This window comes from Typopeltis vanoorti, chromosome 21 (assembly GCF_054136105.1).
Source record: "Typopeltis vanoorti isolate ZY-2024b chromosome 21, IOZ_Tvanoo_1.0, whole genome shotgun sequence".
NCBI lineage: Eukaryota > Metazoa > Arthropoda > Arachnida > Uropygi > Thelyphonidae > Typopeltis > Typopeltis vanoorti.
The window spans coordinates 93,923,150-93,943,687 of record NC_143569.1 but is presented as its reverse complement, the minus strand read 5'-3'; the positions used below and the strand labels follow the sequence as shown (position 1 = coordinate 93,943,687).

Here is a 20,538-nt window from a genome sequence, read left to right as displayed (position 1 = left end):
AATATTCCCGTGCAAACGGTTTTGACCTTCATTGATGGTGGTGGTGGGAATTTGGATGACCTTCATCACTAATTGTTCACTCTCAAATTGCACTGACAACAAATCTTAATCCTGTTAACTGAAAACAGAGCTACTTCAGTACTATGCTGCTTTTTATGACATTGCCCTTGAATTATACATCTGGCTGAGATAGAGAACAAGTTAAAGCACTTTTCTTATGTTTACAATCCCTGAACAATTTAATGTTATTCACTTTAAGTTCACTACCCAGATGGGCTTTTGCAAAAAAAAGAATGCAACTCCACATAGTAGTACACAATATACATTTTATTTACAAGATTTGTGACCTCTGTAAAAGTCGATGCAAAAGGAAAGAATAACTTCAACTGCATCGAATTTTAATTGGCCAATCAATCATAACTGGTGGCACTCTTGTCACAGTGAAAACCAGTATATATGATTACTCGAGGTATGTCTGATATCCTGTTTATTTGAAGTTGCTGACTGACATAGCAAGAGATATCATTTGCTAGAGTGAAAAAGACATGATTGCAGGATACTGGTCAAAGTCAGCAAGAAACTGCTAATAATATAGCTCTTTGTCAAGTGCTGTAGTTAATGTGTACCAAAAGGGTGGAAGGATTCTAAACAGAAGAGCAGTTGCCAGGCTAATATAATGCTGAGCATTTGTACCTCAATCAACACTCATAATAAATGTAGGTTGTCCAACCTTCTTCAAGTCCATAGACAAAAAAATGGTGGAATGGGTGACCATGGAATTTAACCAGTGGAAGTATTTTCCAGACCACAACCCAATGTTCCCTCCTTTGTGTGGGCCTCCAAAAGTGGGTGCCCAGTCTTTCAAGTTGCCTATGCATACATCTAATCACCATAGTTTGCATCTGAGAGATATCACAGGTGCATTATACAAAAAAAGTTGCATTGTGGACAAACAGAAAATGCAAAAAAGTTGCATTTTCTGTTTGTCCACACAGAAATGAGATTTGAGATGGGTTAGGCAAAACCTGGGGAAAGGAACTATCTCAATGTTATATGAGGAAAAAACAGGTAGGGGGTAGCATCATGGTATGGTAGATGTTTTCCATGGGGAATCTTGTTGAGCTCCTGATACCCACAGACCTTACACAGTCACATGAAAGGGGAACACCTGATCTGTTACAATGACAGACACACCCTTTCATGTAACTGTTTTCCAAGATGGCACAGTTCAGTCAAAATATTATGACCAGCCTGTCATTTCACAATTGAAGACACTAATGCAAAAAGAAGGTAGCTCCATTTTTGATCAAAAATTGAGTTATAGGTTGCATTGCATAAGTGGATACCCAAAAACCAGAATCTGAACTTGATATGTGTGTGCATTTTCTGGTTTCGGATGATGCCACTAGGCATTGTAAGTGTGCAGTTTTCCATGCCAATCTGGCAAGTGGCATTATCCTGTGTAAACTGGGTCACTGTTCTGATTGCTTTTTTGTTAGTGCTTACAAGCAAGCTTGGCAATTTTGTGATGGCTAACCACAAGGAATAGAGAGTGTGCACATGAAATTTTGTTTTCTTTAGAGGAAAACTGCAGCTGAAACTACTGCTATGCTTCAGCAAGCCTTTAAGGACAGTACTTTAGGTAAAATGCAGGTATATGATTGGTTTACCCATTTCAAAAATGGGAACATGTCAGTTGAAGACTAACCATGATCTTGCCGACCTTCAACAAGCAGAAATTATGAAAACATCAAAAAGGTTTGCCAGGCAATCAATGAAGATCATCGAAAGACCATTGAGCAAGTTTCTGAAGAGACAAATTTGTCATGGAGTTGTGCCAGTGCATTTTAACAGAAGATTTGCAAATGAAACGTGTCTGCTAAATTTGTGCCCCGTTTGCTCAGAGAGAGGGAGAGGATCAAAAAATGTGACCCCCCCCCTAAGGATAATGAAAACCATGAAAGGGAAGTGATTCGTAGATGTGGACAAAGTGAAAGAAAAGTCGCTGGAGGCCATAAATAGTATTCCAGTTGAACTATTTCCAGCAGTGGAAAAAATGTTGGGTCAAGTGCACTGGCTCACATGGAGGGTATTTTAAAGGAGATTAAAATATGGTATTATAAACGTTAAGAAATTAAAAAAAAAAAAATAAAATAATAATTGCGGTTATTTTTGGGTAATCCCCTCGTATGAAAAAAATACAAATATAGAAGTATTCCAGCAGGATAATGTGCTGCACCATGTTGCCATCATCATTGAAGAGTGGTGTGTCCAAACATGATAGTTACTTCTGGGTGTTACCATGGCTGCTGAATTCTAATTCATGAAATGTGGGAACAGGTGGATTGAGAGATTGGAAGTGTGAATCCTCCACTATGAACACTCAAATCTATGGGAAGTAATTCTAATAACATGGTACAGCATACCTATTCTCCTGCAATGTTCAAAGGTCTTATAAAGTGCATACTACGTAGTGGCAGTTCTAGCAGCAAGGAGAAAGGAATAACAAAGGAATCTGGATAACAATTAGGACAGTGACCATAATATTATGACTGGACTGTGTATATGTATCTGGCAGCTGCTTTAAGAAATCAGATAGTTGGTTAGTTAGGGAGTACAAAAAAGTGAGGGTAATGCAAAAGAATTTAGCACTGTTTGTTATAGAGATAAGTTTACTATGGTGAATATCCTGCATAATAGCCTTATCAGTTAGGACTATGCAGGACCTTTTTCTACTTTATTATAATAGTATTTGTCACAGCAAGAGATGAGTATTTATGGAAAACATTAATCCTTAATGTAACTAATAGACATTTCACATTATTGCTGAATAAATTACGTATAATCAACAAGACTTTCAGTTAGTTTTTTATATTAAAAATGTAAAAAATTCTGTTCTTATGGTAAGTACCAGTAACTGTGACATAATAACTTTGAGAGTATATAGTATAAGAAAGATGTTTATAAGAAGATATTTAGTGGAATGCGGCTATAGATAAGAGAATACAAATGTTGGTGATAAGCAGGAAATGTTCTGGCAAATTTGTTTGGCAAGTGCAAAGCAAGTAATCATTATGGAGAACATCAATTATAGCAATATAAACTGGGCAGAGAAGGCTACATGTAGTACTAAGGAAAGTGAATTTTTTGGATTTTGTAGAGGACAATTGTCTTAAGAAGCATGTGGTGGAGGGAATACGAGGATCAACAGTTTTTGATTTTGTCAGAGCAACAGAGGATCTGATTGTGACAGATGTCACACTTACTCCCAGTTGGTGAAAGTGATCATGTATTCCTGACTTGGAGTATGAATAATCAAGTAGAAGTATCAAGGCAGAAGGAATTTATATGGAATTATAATAAGGCAGGTAACTATCCCAGATTTAGAGACCAGCTCACAGCAGTATAATAGATAAAAGAACTTGAAAGAAGAGGTCAGTAGTGCATGGGAGATATTTAAGAAAAAACTGTTGGCAGCAATGGCAGATTGTATACCATGTGAAGAAGATAAAGCAATTTGGAGTCAAATGAATGACTGGAGAAATTAAATAGGAACTGCAGATGAAAAAGAGATTATGTAAGGCATTTAAACAGAGCGGTAGAGAACAGTTTTATGAGGAATATAGCTCAGCTTAGGAAACTGACTAATATTGTAAGGAGAGAAAAATTAGAATACGAGAGGAGACTAACACTACATTCCAAGGATAATCCCAAGATTTTTTGCTATTTGACAAGTAGGAGGAAATATGATTGTGGATGGATTACCTTGCTAGATGAAGATAGGACTTGGGTGACCAATACAGATGACATAGTTGGGCTATTTAATGATCACTTTATTAGTGTTCTATCCTGGTACAGCAGGCTAGATTCCTAGAGGAATAAGGAATAGTGAGTGGGGAAGTATCAGAAGTGAATGAAGAGGATGTAGTATTCCAAATACAGTATGCTAAATGTCAGTAAGGCAAGGATACGAGATGGAATTTTACCATGTGTTTTAAGGGGATGTGCTGTGATTCTGACAAAAATTTAAAATTTCCCCTTTTTTCTTCTGGAAACTTTTTCCTTATTCTTGAGAACAAAAAAAAAGTTCATCACTTTTGAGTTTACAACAATTAACTAAGATGAGTTCGCTACTTGAAGTATCAAAAGAAACTGTATCGCTTCAGGAGAAAACTATATAATTCTTCTTACACATTTATCTACACTCCAACTTGGTTTCCTTTAAAAGAAATTCATCTGATAATTTTGGGATAACTGTTTGTTTCCCTCATAAAGCTCATTTCCAATTTTTGGCTTAACAAATGTTCTTTCCTTTTAAACTATATTTCTCCTCTCAACTTCCACTTCTCCAAATGTATTCTCTTCTAATCAACAGCTGTTCTGTTTTTCTCTTTCACTATATTAACTTCCTATTAAGAAATACAAACTTTGTACAAGCACACACTACTGCCTGGTGAGGCAGTAGTGTAGTGGCAAAATGAAAGTAAAATCTTTATTCATTGTGTAAACAATGATTACTGTTCTTTACTAGTGTTAAAATCCTTGTTGGAAAGGTCAATATTTTCTTCTCTCAAGATTTTTTTTCCCATCCTTTTTTAAAAGTTATATAATTAAAATTAAATTCCAGGTGAGACCTTTTTTACTAATACATATTGCAATTAAAATTTGAGACAGGCTTTAACTATAGAAAGATATCCTTAATAAATATTACTAAAGAAACTTCTAATTACAAGAAATAATGCATTATCATTACAGATTTAGTAGATGTTTATGTATATAATAAAACTAAAAGTTATCCTTTCCTTTTTATTTTTTTTTATTCAAAATCAGCTGTCACTAAAAACAAACAAACAAACAAAAAAGTTTGTTTGTTTGTTACCTCAGAAGTTACTACCCCCCCCCACGCTTATTTGAAAACAAATAAGCACAAATTTGTACATTCCATGGTGTACACTTAACAATACTTTGGCATACACATAATACTACTTTAGTAGACAGAATTTTAATGACATTTGATATTCAGAATCTTTGGAAAGTCTAATGAGTCATTTCAATTTTGAGCCAATTCTATGAGAATTTTGAGCCAAATTTCAGCAAAATGATTCACAATAGCACAAAATTATATATTTTTAAGTGAATCCAACTAGAAAATGTAAAAGTAAAGGACACTTGTAATGTGTAATGCTTCTCTCAACCAAGCCAATTCCACCTTACAATGCAGCCTGTTTCCACAAAAATAGGAGCTCTGGAAAATCTGATTTCAAATGAACATCTTCCCTCATTAGCCCATACATGGCATTTATTTGCTATGTATTGGCCAACTAGGGAAGACAATTCTATAAGCCTTGCATTCTAATGTGTGTGTGAGCAATATATAATATAACACACAACCACCTTGTTTATAGGAGGTCTGAAAGCATCTTCTGGCAGGTTTCATCACCAGAGCAAGGGCTTTTGTCTCTCCCTCCCATCATATTTCACATGTTATGCAGTCCTTTAGCATTATCCTTTAAGGATATGCTAAATACACCATATGGATCTGGATTCAACTCCTTCAACTGTACAGCAGTTAAATGATAGGAGGCTAGTAATAATGTCCCTTTAATTATGTATTTTTATCACAGTATTTGTTTATAACATCATTTTTGTATTTCCCTACCATGTTTACTGGATATGATTTATTTCTAAAATTTACTACTGCTTTAACATGTTCATGTCAGAGTGGTAATCACTCTTTTGCCATCACTCATCATAACTATCTGGAATGACAAGAGGAAACACTGTGCTCTGCAGAAATTTTGTGCTTACATTTCAGCAAATGTGTCACGTATTGTGATGGTTCTTTGATTGTAACCAAATCTGTGTAGAGGAGGGAGAGAGGACTAATTTGTTTGCTTTAGAATGTATTAAAAATAATAATTAACCCTTTGATGATTACAAATGCACTGAGCGCATTCATTGGTATTGTTTCTTTAGTGTTACTAACGCTCTGAGCATTTTTCCATAAACTTTATTTTATACATAAAAAAAACAAAAAAAACAAAAAAACTCGGCTTGGCTGGCCGAGTGGTTAGCCTATCCGCTTTCCAGCCAAAAGGCTGTGGATTCGAATCCCACTGTGGGCATGGATGTTTGTGAGTGTCTAATGAAATACTATAATAAATTTAGTTTAATCCTTTATCCAAGTGTGAGCAAACAAAGTTTGCACCTGAAAATATCTTCAGGACTGGGGTAAGGTAGTACAACACCAGGCAACTCATAGCAAAGGTGGCCAAGCTACCATCACTCCTATCTCAGTATCTCCCATAATGCAAAACACATCTCCTTGCAGATATTACTGTGGAAATACTAGTGGTAGTGGTTGGCGGTAGATGGCGTTGGTGTAGTTGTAGTCATTGGTGGATTGAGTAGCGTAGACAGAGTTGAAGAGCAGGTGCCCTCCCTCGATGAGTCCTTGGACTCCCTGGAGGTGTCAAATAATAATAATAATAATAAAATCATTATAACTGTCCTAGGCACATTTATGATTTAGTTTTCTTGCTTACACAAACATGTGAGAAAAGAAATTTGTTTACTTTGCTAGAAATGAAGGTATGTTGAATGCACAGGGTGTAAAAAATGACTGACAATCGGTTTACAGACATGCAAGACATCTGCTGCATTATCTGCAAGAGATTCTGATAGTGAATCAATGATGAATATGTTGAATTAAAAAAAATTCTTTTTAGATGTAAGTGATGTTGATGTCTCAATGGAGAGTTCTGATAGTGATGAAGACAGTTGTGGATTTGTCAAGCTAGGAGATGGTGCCGTATACTGGTTGGATCAGTATGTTTACATCGTCTTCACTTTTCTTTTATGGGAACACCCGGTATTTCTCAAGATGTCCCCTAAGCAATTGCTCATTGAAACTGTTTGAATTATTATTATTAATAATATTACACAGAAACATTCACTTTTATTCAGGAATAGATAAATTTTTACTACATTTGTTGTTTCTGAAGACTGGAATATAAATGTCCCTATGAAGTGAAAAACATTCCAACTTCAACAGACACTATACTACAGAAACAAGAAAAACAAGTAATTTTATTGTATCACTAAATATAGTACAGAGACATTTTACAGTCTTTGTACTATATTTGGTAACAATTACTGTAATGATGCTGCTGCATACATGGAAGAAAAACAGATTGACTGTATCACTAAACATAGTAGCAAGCAAAAAGATGCATATGAAAATATAAAGATATATATATCTTGAAATCAATTCAAATTACATTTGAAAACATTTCACAAATGCTAATTTTACATATAAAATTCTACTGAAAAAAGTTTCATCTAATATGACGAAGCATTGTGAAAATGCAACCATCGAACAAGGAAGCAGTATACGTATGCTAATACTAGTTCCTTTTGGTAATTTATGCACATATAGACACTGCCTGGTGCACACATGTTAAAAGTAGACAGCATAAGTCTAATTTTTCATCCTACACCTTTGAATGAGATATTCAGCATTTGGTTTGAATAGAAAGACTAAAACAGAATCTTTCCATTTTGATCTTCTTTAACTCAATTCTTTATGTTGTTCCCACCCATAAAAGGTTATTTGCAAACCTGTTTCCTCCATGTTTAAAAATAAACCGGTTCAAATTGAAGTAAAAATAAACAGTCGGCATATTTTAAATAGAGTTACAATGACTACCTTTAGAAATCTGGTTCCATCCTGCAGACTTATTCTTTGTTTTTCGTTGACTGGCATAGAGACTTGAATCTGTTGACCCATCAGACTGAGAGCAGAGTATGTCACCATGTTTCACACCCTTAAAAAAAAATATATATATATATATATATATATATATTACACATACATATAATTACATGCATGGATGCATGCATGCACACATATACACACAAAACAACAAACATTATCAACTCTTCTTCAGCTTAATTGCCCATTTAAGTCTAAAGCTGCATACAGCATATTTCTCCATGTCTATTATAGACTGCATCTGGAGTAAAAGTGTTTATCTGATGGCCTTGATCTTTCAGAATCACACTGATCCATCTTACTCAGGCTTCTTGTGGATTTTTTCATGTCAATTTTATTTGTAAGTACTCATTTGACCAAGTGGACATTTGCCCTCTACATATGCTAAACCACTCAAATTAAGTAAATGAGAAAATTGTAGGATATTTCTTTATGTTGAGCCTATACACAAGAGGTTGGTAGAGAAGGTACTTGTTCACATTGGATTTGAATGGCTGTATATTGTATTCCTTAGGGAACACATCAAGGGGAAGACTGCTCCATAGTATAGCAATTGCAGGGATGGAGGAGGAGAAGAAACTCGTTCTGTGGATTTCAAGGTGCACTGTGTAGGGATGTTGAGCAGCAGCTGCACGTGTTCTAACAAGCTTAGTACTAAGTGGGGGGATTATTGATGCTATTTTGGATGAACAGTTTTAATGGAAATATTTATAGAAAACACATAGTGCGGAGACCAATCATCTGTGCAAAAGTAGGGGGAAGTGCATCGGTAAGAAATGGGCCATTAATAAGTCTGATAGCTCTCCTCTGGATTGAGTCAAGGCATTTTGAGGGAGCTTTTGGGGGCTCTATATGTGGGAGCAGAATTCAATGGTTGGGCAGATCTGTGATTTGTATAAGGTTAACAACTGTTCAGAGGTGAAGTAACGTCTTGAGCGAAAGAGAAATCCTAGTTTTTTAGAAGCTGAGGATGCAATGGTTGTTATGTGTTTATGCTAAGAGAGGCTTGATGTCAGGGTAATTCCAAGAAGACAAATCTCAGATTGTCTGAAAATTTGGGTGTTGTCAAAAATAATACTGGGAGAGAGAGAGAGAGAGAGAATGGTTCTTTTTTTATGAAAAATGAGACAGTACTAGGTTTTATTTGCATTGAAATTGACTAGGTTATATGAACCCCATTGGAGGATGGGTGGAGGTCTGAATTGAGGGCAGTAGTGGTTGCTGTTCTGTAGGTTGAGGCGAGTTGTGTGGAGTAAGATTTATCAAAAGAAAGGGAGGAGTGCAATGTGCTGTCATCTGCAAAACTGTGTATTGGGTTGGAGGTAAGCTGAAGTAGGTGATTGATATATAGTAGGAAGAGGGTTGGTGAGAGGACAGAACCTTGAACCCTGGCATTAGTTGAATGGTGAGAGGATAAGGAGCCATCCACCACCACGCATAGTGTGCGTCCAGACAGAAAGACAGAAAGTGTGCATCCAGACTCAGTCAAATACCTTGGAGATATAAAGTCCAACCACTTGAGATTTGCCAAACTTCTCCATGGCATTTGTCCAGACATAGGTGACATATATGAGCAGATCTCCTGTTCATCGGCAGCGATGGAATCCATAGCAGTCGTTTATTGATGATTTTTTCCATTATTACTTTTGATAGGACTGAGGTGAATGACTGAACGTAGGCCAATTTCCAGGCTGTGGGATAGATACCAATGGAGTAAGACAGTATATATAAGCAACATAGGACAGGAGACAGTTCTCGTGCACAAACCTTCAGGACAATTGGAGGGATGCCATCAGGACCAGGAGACTTTTTCTGTGTCTAATTTGGACAGTATTTTACTGATCTCTTTCTGGCAAAAAGGATATAATGGGCATTGTATGTTGGGCATCTGGAATGGTTGGGGACATTTGCCATTGTCAATTATGCATGCATTGGAAGCAAAGTGTGAGGCCAGGAGATTGGCCTTTTCTGTAGGTGATGATGCAATGGAGCCATCTGGGTATAGAGGCAGGAATAGTGTTGGGCAGAAGTTAAGACCAATTGCTTTGGCGAGGGACCAAAAGGCTTGTCTGCCATTTGGATAGGCTGCTAATTTCCTGCTTTTTGCTCTTTCAAACTCTGTTTTGGAAGCATTGATTGTTGTTTTGCATTTATTTCAGGCTTGGGTAGAAGCTCTAAAGGAGGATGAGATCTTTTAATATTAACATGATAGCAACAACACTTCTGCATTTTGTGTTCATACTCAGAACACACACTATTAAGACTTCCTTTCACTACTGAAACAAAAGTCATAGCTTTTGCCGATGAAGTGATGCTAATGATTTGGGGAGGACACAATGGCTTACAGTTAGAAGTAATGGCCAATGAAGAACTGTTTAAAATTGTCGGGTGGGCACATGAGAAGAAAGTTACCTTCAATGGCACCAAGTCTAAAAGTCTCCACATCACACGTAAAAAATCAAAACAACCTAAACAGGGAAGTTCTTGAAGTGCCAGTGAGCTAAAATACCTAGGAGTAACAATAGATGAAAAATTCCATCAACAAGCACATCTCATATGTTGCCAGAAAAAAAAAAAAAGAAAAAAAAAGCTTACAAATAGAAAACCTTCTAGTTAAGTTTGGAAGGATAAAGTGGAGATTAGGCCAACAATCGCTGAAAACAATATATACTGGAGATATACTACCATTGATATCTTGTGCTTCACCTGTATGGAAGCATGCACTAAAATCAAAGAAAAACTGAAAAAAGCTAAATAGAGTTCAAAGCTTTATAGCCATCAGGGGTGAATGCTGGTCTTGAATTTCATGCTTGCTCTTGTTATAATTCAGGGAGTGAGAGGTGTGATTGAAGTCTGATTAGCAGAATAATGAATCACTGACCATTTAAAACTATATATTTAGAAATTTATGTACATTTAATCATACAAATACAACATTTATTTTACAAATGATATTCTATCTTTTTCAATTTAGCTACTTGAATACAAATTCTATCCTACGGTTCTTCTTTATGAACTGTTCAATAACATCGTCATAAAAAGTTGGTTGTAACTTAATTTTCCCAAGCAACACGCACACTTGTAAAGACTGGCTGAAGCTCACTGGCTAGAGCTACTTTGACTGCATATGGCCTGTGTTTAAGACAACGTGAAGGGAACGGAAATGGCTATGTGCATGCATGAAATCACAGTGCTGCAGCGAGGACTTGGAAGCTCCGACAACCGAGCAAGCTGAGGTAGCTTTGACTAGACGAGCAAGAATTGGCCTTCGATACACAATGCAAAGCTCAATTATTGCCGTGCAAGCTTAAGACATCTTCTGTCTACAAAAATAAAGGCCTAAATGGAAAATGCTTATAATGCATGCATTTTTTAACAAATAAATATTACTTCTTTCTCAAGTAATGAGCTTGTGCAGCAAGCATGGAGAATTCACCCCTGATAACCATACAAATAATTAAAGGATACAGGACAATATCTTTCGAGACAGCTTGCAGTATTGCTGGTCTAACACTAACATGCAAGAATTCTCTTATATATTAAGTCACTTCCGGAACATACAACAGAAATTTCAACATTGCTACAAATGTCTGCTTCACTACAGTAGGTGGCCTCACCCAGCAAAGAAAACATACATTAAGGAGAAAGAACGCTCTGAAAGTGACAATTTCCATATATACACTGATGGAAGCAAAACTGAAGGGAATGTTGGCTGATCTTTCATTGCATGTTACAGACAATCCATTATACAAGAACTACTGTCCACACCCTAGACCGGCTAACTTAGCTATGGCTAAGGAAGATCCTTCAGCTCCTCACATCACCAGTGGGAATCGAACCTAGGACACTCCTTTCCCCATGCATATGGTTGCGAAGCATACAATAACTAGGCTAACTGCGCAGACACATAATTATATATGATATAATTATTATTATATAATGATAAATTATTCTGATATACAAAAACAGTGTTAGCTACAAGTATTTCTAAAAGTATATTGGAGTGTCAAGGATTGGATTGTTCACTTGAACAAATTCATACAGCATGTAGTTTTTTTTATTTAAATTTGTCTATAAGTTAACCTAACATTCTGATTTATAATGATATAAGTATGGCATTTTCCCCCTCCTATATTCTTCGGTATTATTTACTATTTTTGTCAATAAGTAGTCAAACAGGATTTTACACAAAGCTACAATATATGTTTACTTTTGCATTGCTTAGTTCTGAAATAAGATTAATTCATTATTATTAACTTCAGACCTCCATGGAGTCAAAGATTCATCATGGAAGGATTCCACAATGCATTCCAATTATTCACCACTCTTTATGTAAAAAAAATTGCTTCTCACTCCTTTATTCACACTTTCCTTCAGCAGCTTTCATGGATGACGTCTTGTTCTTCCTCCCATCTGCAACCATTCAATGAAACACCACTTCAGCATGAATCTGATAAATACTTCTCACGAATTTATGTCTCTATCATATCCTTCACCCCCTCCAGAGAGCAAAAACTACCTTAGTCAATCGCCTCTGGACCCTTTCCAATATTTATTCAACCAGGTGACCAAATCTGTGCACAGTAATCCATATGTGGCCTAATCAAAATTTTATACAATGAAACTATAATATCTTTACTTCTACAAGTCAACGTCCTCCACATCATTCCCAGAATTTTTTATACTATCCTAATAATTTCAGCAACGTGTTCTCAAAATTTTAGGCCTCTAGATGACAATGTTTGGGCAAATGAACCCTATCAATGCAATGATTTCCCCTTATTTTAGATGCTTCTGGCATTCATAAACAAATATAACAGTTCATTTCTTGTTCTATAGCATGTCCTGCCAACATCACTCCTGAGATGTGACTTGTCCTTACCTCTCCCTTGCCATTTCTCTGCATCACCACTGATCACACAACCCACATCCTTTTGTTTGCTCATACATTCACTTCTAAAACCGACATCGAAACCTCTTGTGCAGTCTCCTAGCCCCCCCCCCCTCCGGTAGTTCCCTTCCTCCGATATATCCCCAACAACTGCAGCATCCAGTCTTTGTACATCTGCTCTAATCCTCAGAGCTCTTCCAAACTTTCATCGTCTGCAAACAACCAAACATTCCCCAGCATCATTAACATACAAGTTAAACAGCAATGGCCCTAAAGCAGCCCCCCTTGAGGCACACCACTCATGACTGACTTTCTTCCAGAATATTGCACTCCCATTCACAACTTGCTAATACTTATCAGATAGCCAATTTCTCCAACGTGCTAATCTATTATCCAACATCCGTTCCAATATGGCTATCAACTTGTCATGTGGCAATCTATCAAAAGCCTTTGCAAAATCTAAATATACCATTCTGTATGCATCTCCCATGTCCAATGCACCTGTCATCTTATTCTGTAATAAGTAAGCAGATTACTAAAACATAACCTTCCTTTAGCAAAGAGAATGTCACTGTTGTCAACCCAATTCTAGATCTTGGTCCTCTAACTTCTAAAGCACTTTAACCACACCAGACACAGATGAGCCTACAACAGTGATTCTAAACTTTTTTTTTTTTTTTGCCTTGTGCCCCCCTTTCAACTATTTGTATGCCTGGCACCCCCCTGCTCTCAATTTTACACTAGGTTACAGTAGGTTAGGGTTCCCATTCATCCCGTTTTTCCCAGGACAGTCCTGTTTTTTTTATAAAAATGTCCCGAGTTAATTCCAAAAGTCCCACTTTTTCAAGTATCCTTCAGGAAAAAATGGATAAATGGATTTTATCTTGTTTTTAGTACCAATTTCTATTACAATGTTGATAATAAATTTTATTTATTTATTATTTATAATAATAATCATTAGTATTATATTATTTATAATATAATACTAATGATTATAATAACTAATGGTTATGTTCTTTTTTCCCATGTTTCTGTTATAACAGTATCTCACTTGATCAATACTTTGCATGTTATAATTTTTATTGTTTTCTACCCCTATAATGCTGAAATGTAAGTGCAGTATTAATGCTAATATTAGAAGAGAACTTCCTTTCATTAAAAGTGTAGATGAAAATGTGGAATGTACTTTATGTAACTATAATTCTGCATTTCGCATGGTGGTCAGTCAGACATAGTCAACCACGTAGTCAAAACGAAAAAACAAAGCTGCTGTTCGAAGTAAGGCTTCCAACTGCAGTATAAGTAATTTTTTAATTGTGAAAACCAAGAGTGAAAGGGAAAAAAGAGTTATCACTGGCATCGCAGGAAGCAACCTTTGCTTATCACACAGCGGTGCATAACCACAGCTTTAACTCCATGGACTGCCCAACAACCACCATGAAAAAAATTTTCAACAATAAATTCAGGTGTTCGCAAACAAAGTGCAAGGCAATAATAACCAATGTTATTGCACCATTAGTGACAAAGCACATTGAGGAAGAGCTAAAAGAAGTTCGTTTTATATCAGTACTAATCGATTTATCAAGCCACTTTGAAATGAAATTAGTGTCATTAGATACTATCATCCAGAAAAAGGTGTGAAGGTGAATGTGTTGGAGTTAGTTAATTTAGGTGGTGAAACTTCAAAAATTTTATTTTCTTATGTGTTGGAAGTGTTATTACAGAAGTTAGATCTCCTGAAAAAGGTTATTGCTATATTAGCAGATAATACAAATACAAACTTTGATGGAAAGAAGAGAAAAGGAAAGGATAATCTGTACTTCGAAATGCAAGAAAACACTGTGAACAATTAATTGGAATTGGTTGCCCTGCACATGTGATACAGAATGCTGTGCAGACTGCTTCAGATTGCTTACCTATCGATCTTCAGTTAATAATTAACAAGATTTACCAACATTTCCTCAACTTGTACACACATATATTGTGTACGAGTTGAGAAACTTAAATCATTTTGCGAATTCACAAACACAGAGTATAAAACTGTTTTGGTGGCAGCAAGACATGATTAATGGCTACCCTGAGCCTGATGAGATTCTGCTAATTTTTCAATATCAGGTTCAATGTTCGACAAATAGTTAAATTGTTAACTAATTGTTAAATAGTTAATTAAAAATTGATGATTTTGATGCAAATTAATTTTTACTCAAAAAAGGTGTAAACTTACTGTATTTAATAAACCAATCAATGTTTGACAAATGAAGTCTCAAGTGTTGTCTTTTACTTAACTAACAATTGCAACACGACGCTGAATCCTTTCTTGACAAAGTATGAAGAAGGAAAAGCAATGAGCAGTAATTTTATTTCTTGCCAAAGAAATAAAATATTTAATATTTAAATAATAGAAATATTTAAAATAACTCCATATTTTAAATATTTATTTGAATATTGACGACACTTTATTTTTTTTCACTCATTTTAATAGGCTGAAGATACTTATATTGAATGTTTGGCCAGAATCTTCTATACCCATGCTGTTGAAATTGTACTTGAGCTTCAAAATTATTTTTTAAGTCAATAATTCAGACAAATTTGGATGAACAGAAGTGGCATCAGAAAGAAATGGATTTATGACTCAATCGGGCATTTTAAGCTCATCAAGTCTTCTTTCAGTGTCAGAAGATGAGAACAATAACAATCCAAATTGTATCTAATATTAAATCATCATCTATTATTTGTAGACTTGGGAACTGCAGAAAATCTCGTCTTGCAATGCTCTGCTTGTATAATGTTAATTTGCTGATAAAAGCATTTATCAGCATTTATTGCTTCCCTGCAATTTGATGTTAACCTCATTTAATTTGATGAAAATATTGGAAAGACATGCAATATCAACCTTTTGCTTTTTTTTTTTTTTTAGAACATTACACATTCTCATCATGTGAATTAAGAAATTCCATCGTACAGATCATTAAAGTGTCACAGACAGTTTCCATTTGAGAGCCATCTAACTTCAGCGTGAAGCAAAAGAAACTCAAATTCTTCTTCACTTTCATGGCAAAGTTCCCGAAAAATACAGGTATTCAATGACTGGACTTTTATTTTATTCACTGCTTTAATAACATCATCCAAAGTCTTATGTAGTCTATCACTAAGATGTTTTGCAGCTAAGTGCTGTCTATGAAGAATGCAGTGAATTGTAAAGATATTTGGAACTGCTTCTTTTAAATGTGCTATAAATTCATGGTGATGACCAATCATAGCTGGTGCTCCATCAGCACACACAATAATACTTGCGAGAGGAATGTTTTTAGCATTAAAAAAAAAAGTCTTTAATAGCCTTAAAAATTGTAGAACCTTTTGTGTCAATTTTCAGTTGTTCAGCAAACAGAAGCTCTTCAATAATTTCTTCATTAGTATTTATATAACGCACGTAGGCCATTAACAAAGCTTCACTGTTACGTAAAGTTGTCTCATCGAGTTGCAAAGAAAATTCTATGGTTTTTAAATCATAAAGTTTTTTACAATGTCCTTTGCATTTCATCAATTCTTGTTGATATTGCTGAAAGGAACTGATGACATCATATTAATTTTACCTGAGCCAATCATCATATCTAAAACTTCATTTATAGCAGGTAAGATGAGAGTTTTGCCAACAGTATGTAGCTTTCCACATTTGGCAATTAATTTTGAACGTTTATAAGACACAAGTCCCTTCTCTTGTTGGTTACTTTATTTTGCAACCAACCCTTTAAGTCCAGGACGATTTTTTAATTTAGTCTTTTAATTCACGAAAATACTCCACACTTTTTTTTTGCTTTATTTGGATGCTTTGTTCTTAATGCTCAATGATTCTTGAAGGCTTCATTCCTTTGTTTGAGAAAGTTTTTTCACATATTAAGCACATTGGTAACTGCTCATTATTTATAGACAGAATAACTCCATATTTTAAATATTTATTTGAATATTGACAACACTTTATTTTTTTTTCACTCATTTTAATAGGCTAGAGTGCTACACAATATCAATGAAGTGCGCCACATGATACTATGGGCTAGATGTAAACTGCAAACCATGGATGTCAGATAAGCATTAGGAAAAGTAACAGATAAAGCTTAAAAAAGTAGTGGATTCTGCTAAAAAAAGACCAAATGAATTATTTTTAATGTAGAAAATTCATATCAAAAAGTAGCCCAATTACTTAACTTTGAATGTAAAAATTCTAAAAAATAAGTGACGAATAAATTTGAATGGTATTACCAGACATACAATATTCTGAACAGTGTTGCCAAACATGGTGACGATATAAATAGGAATGCTAGATTAAATATGGAATTTTTTGCTTTTATTATATTAACAGTATTATAACACTTACCCCCCCCCCCCCACATCAGCATTCACAGCACCCCCAGTTCATCTTAACCTGGGGATAGTACCCAGAACCACTGGACTACAATAAAGTGCAGGATGATCTGAATAGTCTATGTGAGTGGATGAGTTTAATGGTGCAAAGTGCAAGGTTTTGAAATTTGGTAGCATAGTTGGGATGCAGAGTACAAAGTTAATGGAGAAATTTTTAAGAAGGTGGAAGAGATGAGAGATCCTAATAAACCTATCCAGTTTCTACAATCACCACACTTTCAGGGAATGCATTTCACTCACAAATCACTCTCCATGCTAAGAACCAGCTTCCAGGGATGGCCTCTAGTTTTACCCTTGCCTCTCTCTATTCTATGAAAAATCTCCACATTAATCTGGTAACAACCTCTTACCAATTTATGTCTCAATTATAGCCCCTCTTCTATTCACAAGGCTCCGTAAGTTGCATACCCCCAATCTCTCCTCATATCTGACATTCCATAGATCTGACAATGACCAAGTAAACCCCTGAAAACTAGGTGGCCAAATATGCTCACAGTAGTCCATATGTGGGATGTCAGATAGTAGGCGAGTGAGATCAGACTATATCTGATCAAAGCCTTATAGGGATCACACTACTAAAATTGTAAGAACATCATAATGAATTATGGCAATACTGAGGGAGACATTGACATGCAGTAGCAAAGAAGTTATAGTTTCCTATAAGGTTCTGTATGAACTATTGAGCATAGATTTAGTTGCCTGGTTTTTAGGGAGATGAAGATATGCTGGAATGTTGGAGAAGGTTTACAAAGTTATTCTCAGGTCTGTGGAATGTCAAATATGAAGAGAGAGAGATTGAGGGTATGCAACTTATGGGCCCTTGTGAATAGAAGAAGAGGGGAGATGATTGAGACATATAAGTTGGTGAGGGGTTATTACCAGATTATTGTGGAGGAGGTTTTTCATAGAGTAGAGAGAGGCAAGGGTACAGGAGACAGTTTATAGTTGTCTCTTGAGCTTTTCATAATTCCGAGCATTAAAGTTTTACGTATATCCTTTTCTCACTAGAGGCCACTCCTGGAAGCTGTATAAGGAAGGTGTCAGCAAGGGAGTAAGAAGCAAGTTCTTTGCATGGAGAGTGACTGTGAGTGGAATGCATTGCTTGAAAGTGTGGTGAAGACAAAAACTAAGTAGGATTAAGGCACAGTTCAATAATTTTTTTTGCATGGGAGAGTATAGACCTCCTGTAATGAGTTCTTTGACTCCATGGAGGTTAGATGTTAATAATTATAATATTCTGACACCTGAGTCTTGTCACTTCCCTTATTAAGTGGTGCAATCTTATCTTCCTTCTACTCCATTGAAACTTGGCCCAATGTGAGACATATTAAACAAGTATGTCAAGGCAGATGTCAACTCCCTGGCACATTCACTCAGAACATGGGGTGACATATCAAGTCCCACAGCATTATTAACATCAAATTTACTCAAATTCCCCATATCTCTTGGTAACTAACAGTCAGACTCTCTTCCTCCTCCCTTTCCAGCACACTCAAACTCTGCATGATGTCATATTCATAAAGGCATTCATTCTCATGAATATGATTGTCATATTCATGAGAATGGAATACCTTTATTACCTGCTCAGGAGAAATTTACAGCTTTCTCTTGAGTTTTTCATAATTCCCAGCATTGAAGTTCCATATATATCTTTCCTCACAGAAGTCCACATACCTGACAACCCACCCATGTAATCACTTCATGGTCACTCTCACCTGTCATCTCATAAGAGGATGTCATCATTTATAATGACATCCTCTTATGAGATGATCAAATTCAAGACCCTCAATCCTTGTATGCTCTCTGTTACATATGCTTAAGGTAGTTGTCCTTCAAAAACTCAAAAAATTCATTTTCTTTACTTTCAGATGCTATCTCATCAACTCCAATCTATATTACCATAATTAAAATCGCCCACAATGATCACCCTTTTCTATCTGCTTGACTAACTTGCTTATACTTTTCATTGTCACTATCCTCCTCGTTACCAGTTTTCTATAGCAAATCCAACTATATTTCATTCTATCCACCTCTACTTCATGTTTCTACCTTGCATGGTCACAAGCAATTCCTTTTTATCATCAACAGTACTCAACCTCCCTTTTTGCCTTTTCTATCTTCATTAAAAATATTATACACTTCCATCTCTATTCTTGTTGGAATGTCATCTTCATGTAACCATGTCTCACTTATGCCAACAATTTTTAGGTGAATGAACTTATCAGTGCAACAATTTCCTCTTATTCTGGATGCTTTTGGCATTTATAACCATTTTTGGTTCTATAACAAGTCCTACCAACATTACTTCAGATGCAACTTGTCCTTACCTCTCCCTTGCCATTTCTCTGTATCACCACTTATCACACAACCCTCATCCTTTGTTTGTTCATACATTTACTTCTAAATCCAGCATCCAAACCTCTTACAGTGTCTCTTAGTCCACCCTCACCATCCCTGGGTTTTCCTGTCTTGTCTTTTCTTCTTCTACATCTCTCCTCAGATCTTCTGATCACTGCAATCACTACTGTCCTTTCCTGCAACCTCTCCAGTTGACTAACATTGAAACAATTTAAATGCAGGTACCTCTCTCTCTCTCTTATGCAGTTCTGTCCACCCTTTAAAATTATCCCACATGTTCACAAATTGCACTCCTTTCTCCACACTCAGTTCCATTGGTATACTGTTCATAATCTTTACTCACTGTCCAACCTCATCACTGTCATACCTGATCAAAACACTACCTTTCCTATCATACTTAACTCTCCTTAACAACCTCCAGATATCCATTCTCACATTTTCCTTATTCCCAACCAAATCTTCATTCCTACTATGACTACCAACTCTTTTGTGCTTGCTTCCACTTCTCTGCAACACATCAATCACTCTGCTCATTCTATCTCCAGGAAAACAAACCTTGTGTACCTTCTCATTCACCGTACCTGTAATTATCAAATCTCTATACAGCGACTCTTGAATCATTCATTACCTCTTTCACTCCATTCTTCCTCACTCTCCTATGTATATTGACAACTCTCCTCATTTCACTCTGTATATGCTTCATCTCTTGCCTCATATTCACCAACTCTGCTTTCTTGTCTTGATTCACTTTCTCACTATTCATGCTAGCTATTTTGCCATCAGTCACACTTTTTCTTGCTGTTACTTATGTTTGACATATTTTCATTTTTAAATAATATGGAAATTTTGCTCTAAAGACCAACCATGGAACTTTTTTCAAGCCACTTCAAGACTGCAATAATTATGCGTGATAATGGACTCACATCAGACACAATGTATCTCCCACCTAAAGATTTACACACACATGCATGCACAATTGCAAACAACAGCATCATATCTGTAGTTAAAAATTTTATAACATGATGTATATGATCCTATAGGAACGTAAGACATAATAATTAATAAACAACATAAAACGGATTTATCTTACGTACAT

The 20,538-nt window shown here is 35.8% G+C and overlaps 1 protein-coding gene across 3 annotated transcripts in view; it reads right to left on the bottom strand.

Annotated features, from left to right (window-relative positions):
* Girdin (protein girdin) overlaps nt 1-20,538 on the bottom strand; it is a 576,472-nt gene that overhangs the window by 42,963 nt on the left and 512,971 nt on the right. For all 3 annotated transcript variants that reach the window (XM_090411135.1, XM_090411137.1, XM_090411136.1), the window contains exon 29: nt 7,709-7,826. In XM_090411135.1, coding sequence (XP_090267261.1) covers nt 7,709-7,826 — 118 coding nt within the window. The remainder of the gene's footprint in view (nt 1-7,708; nt 7,827-20,538) is intronic.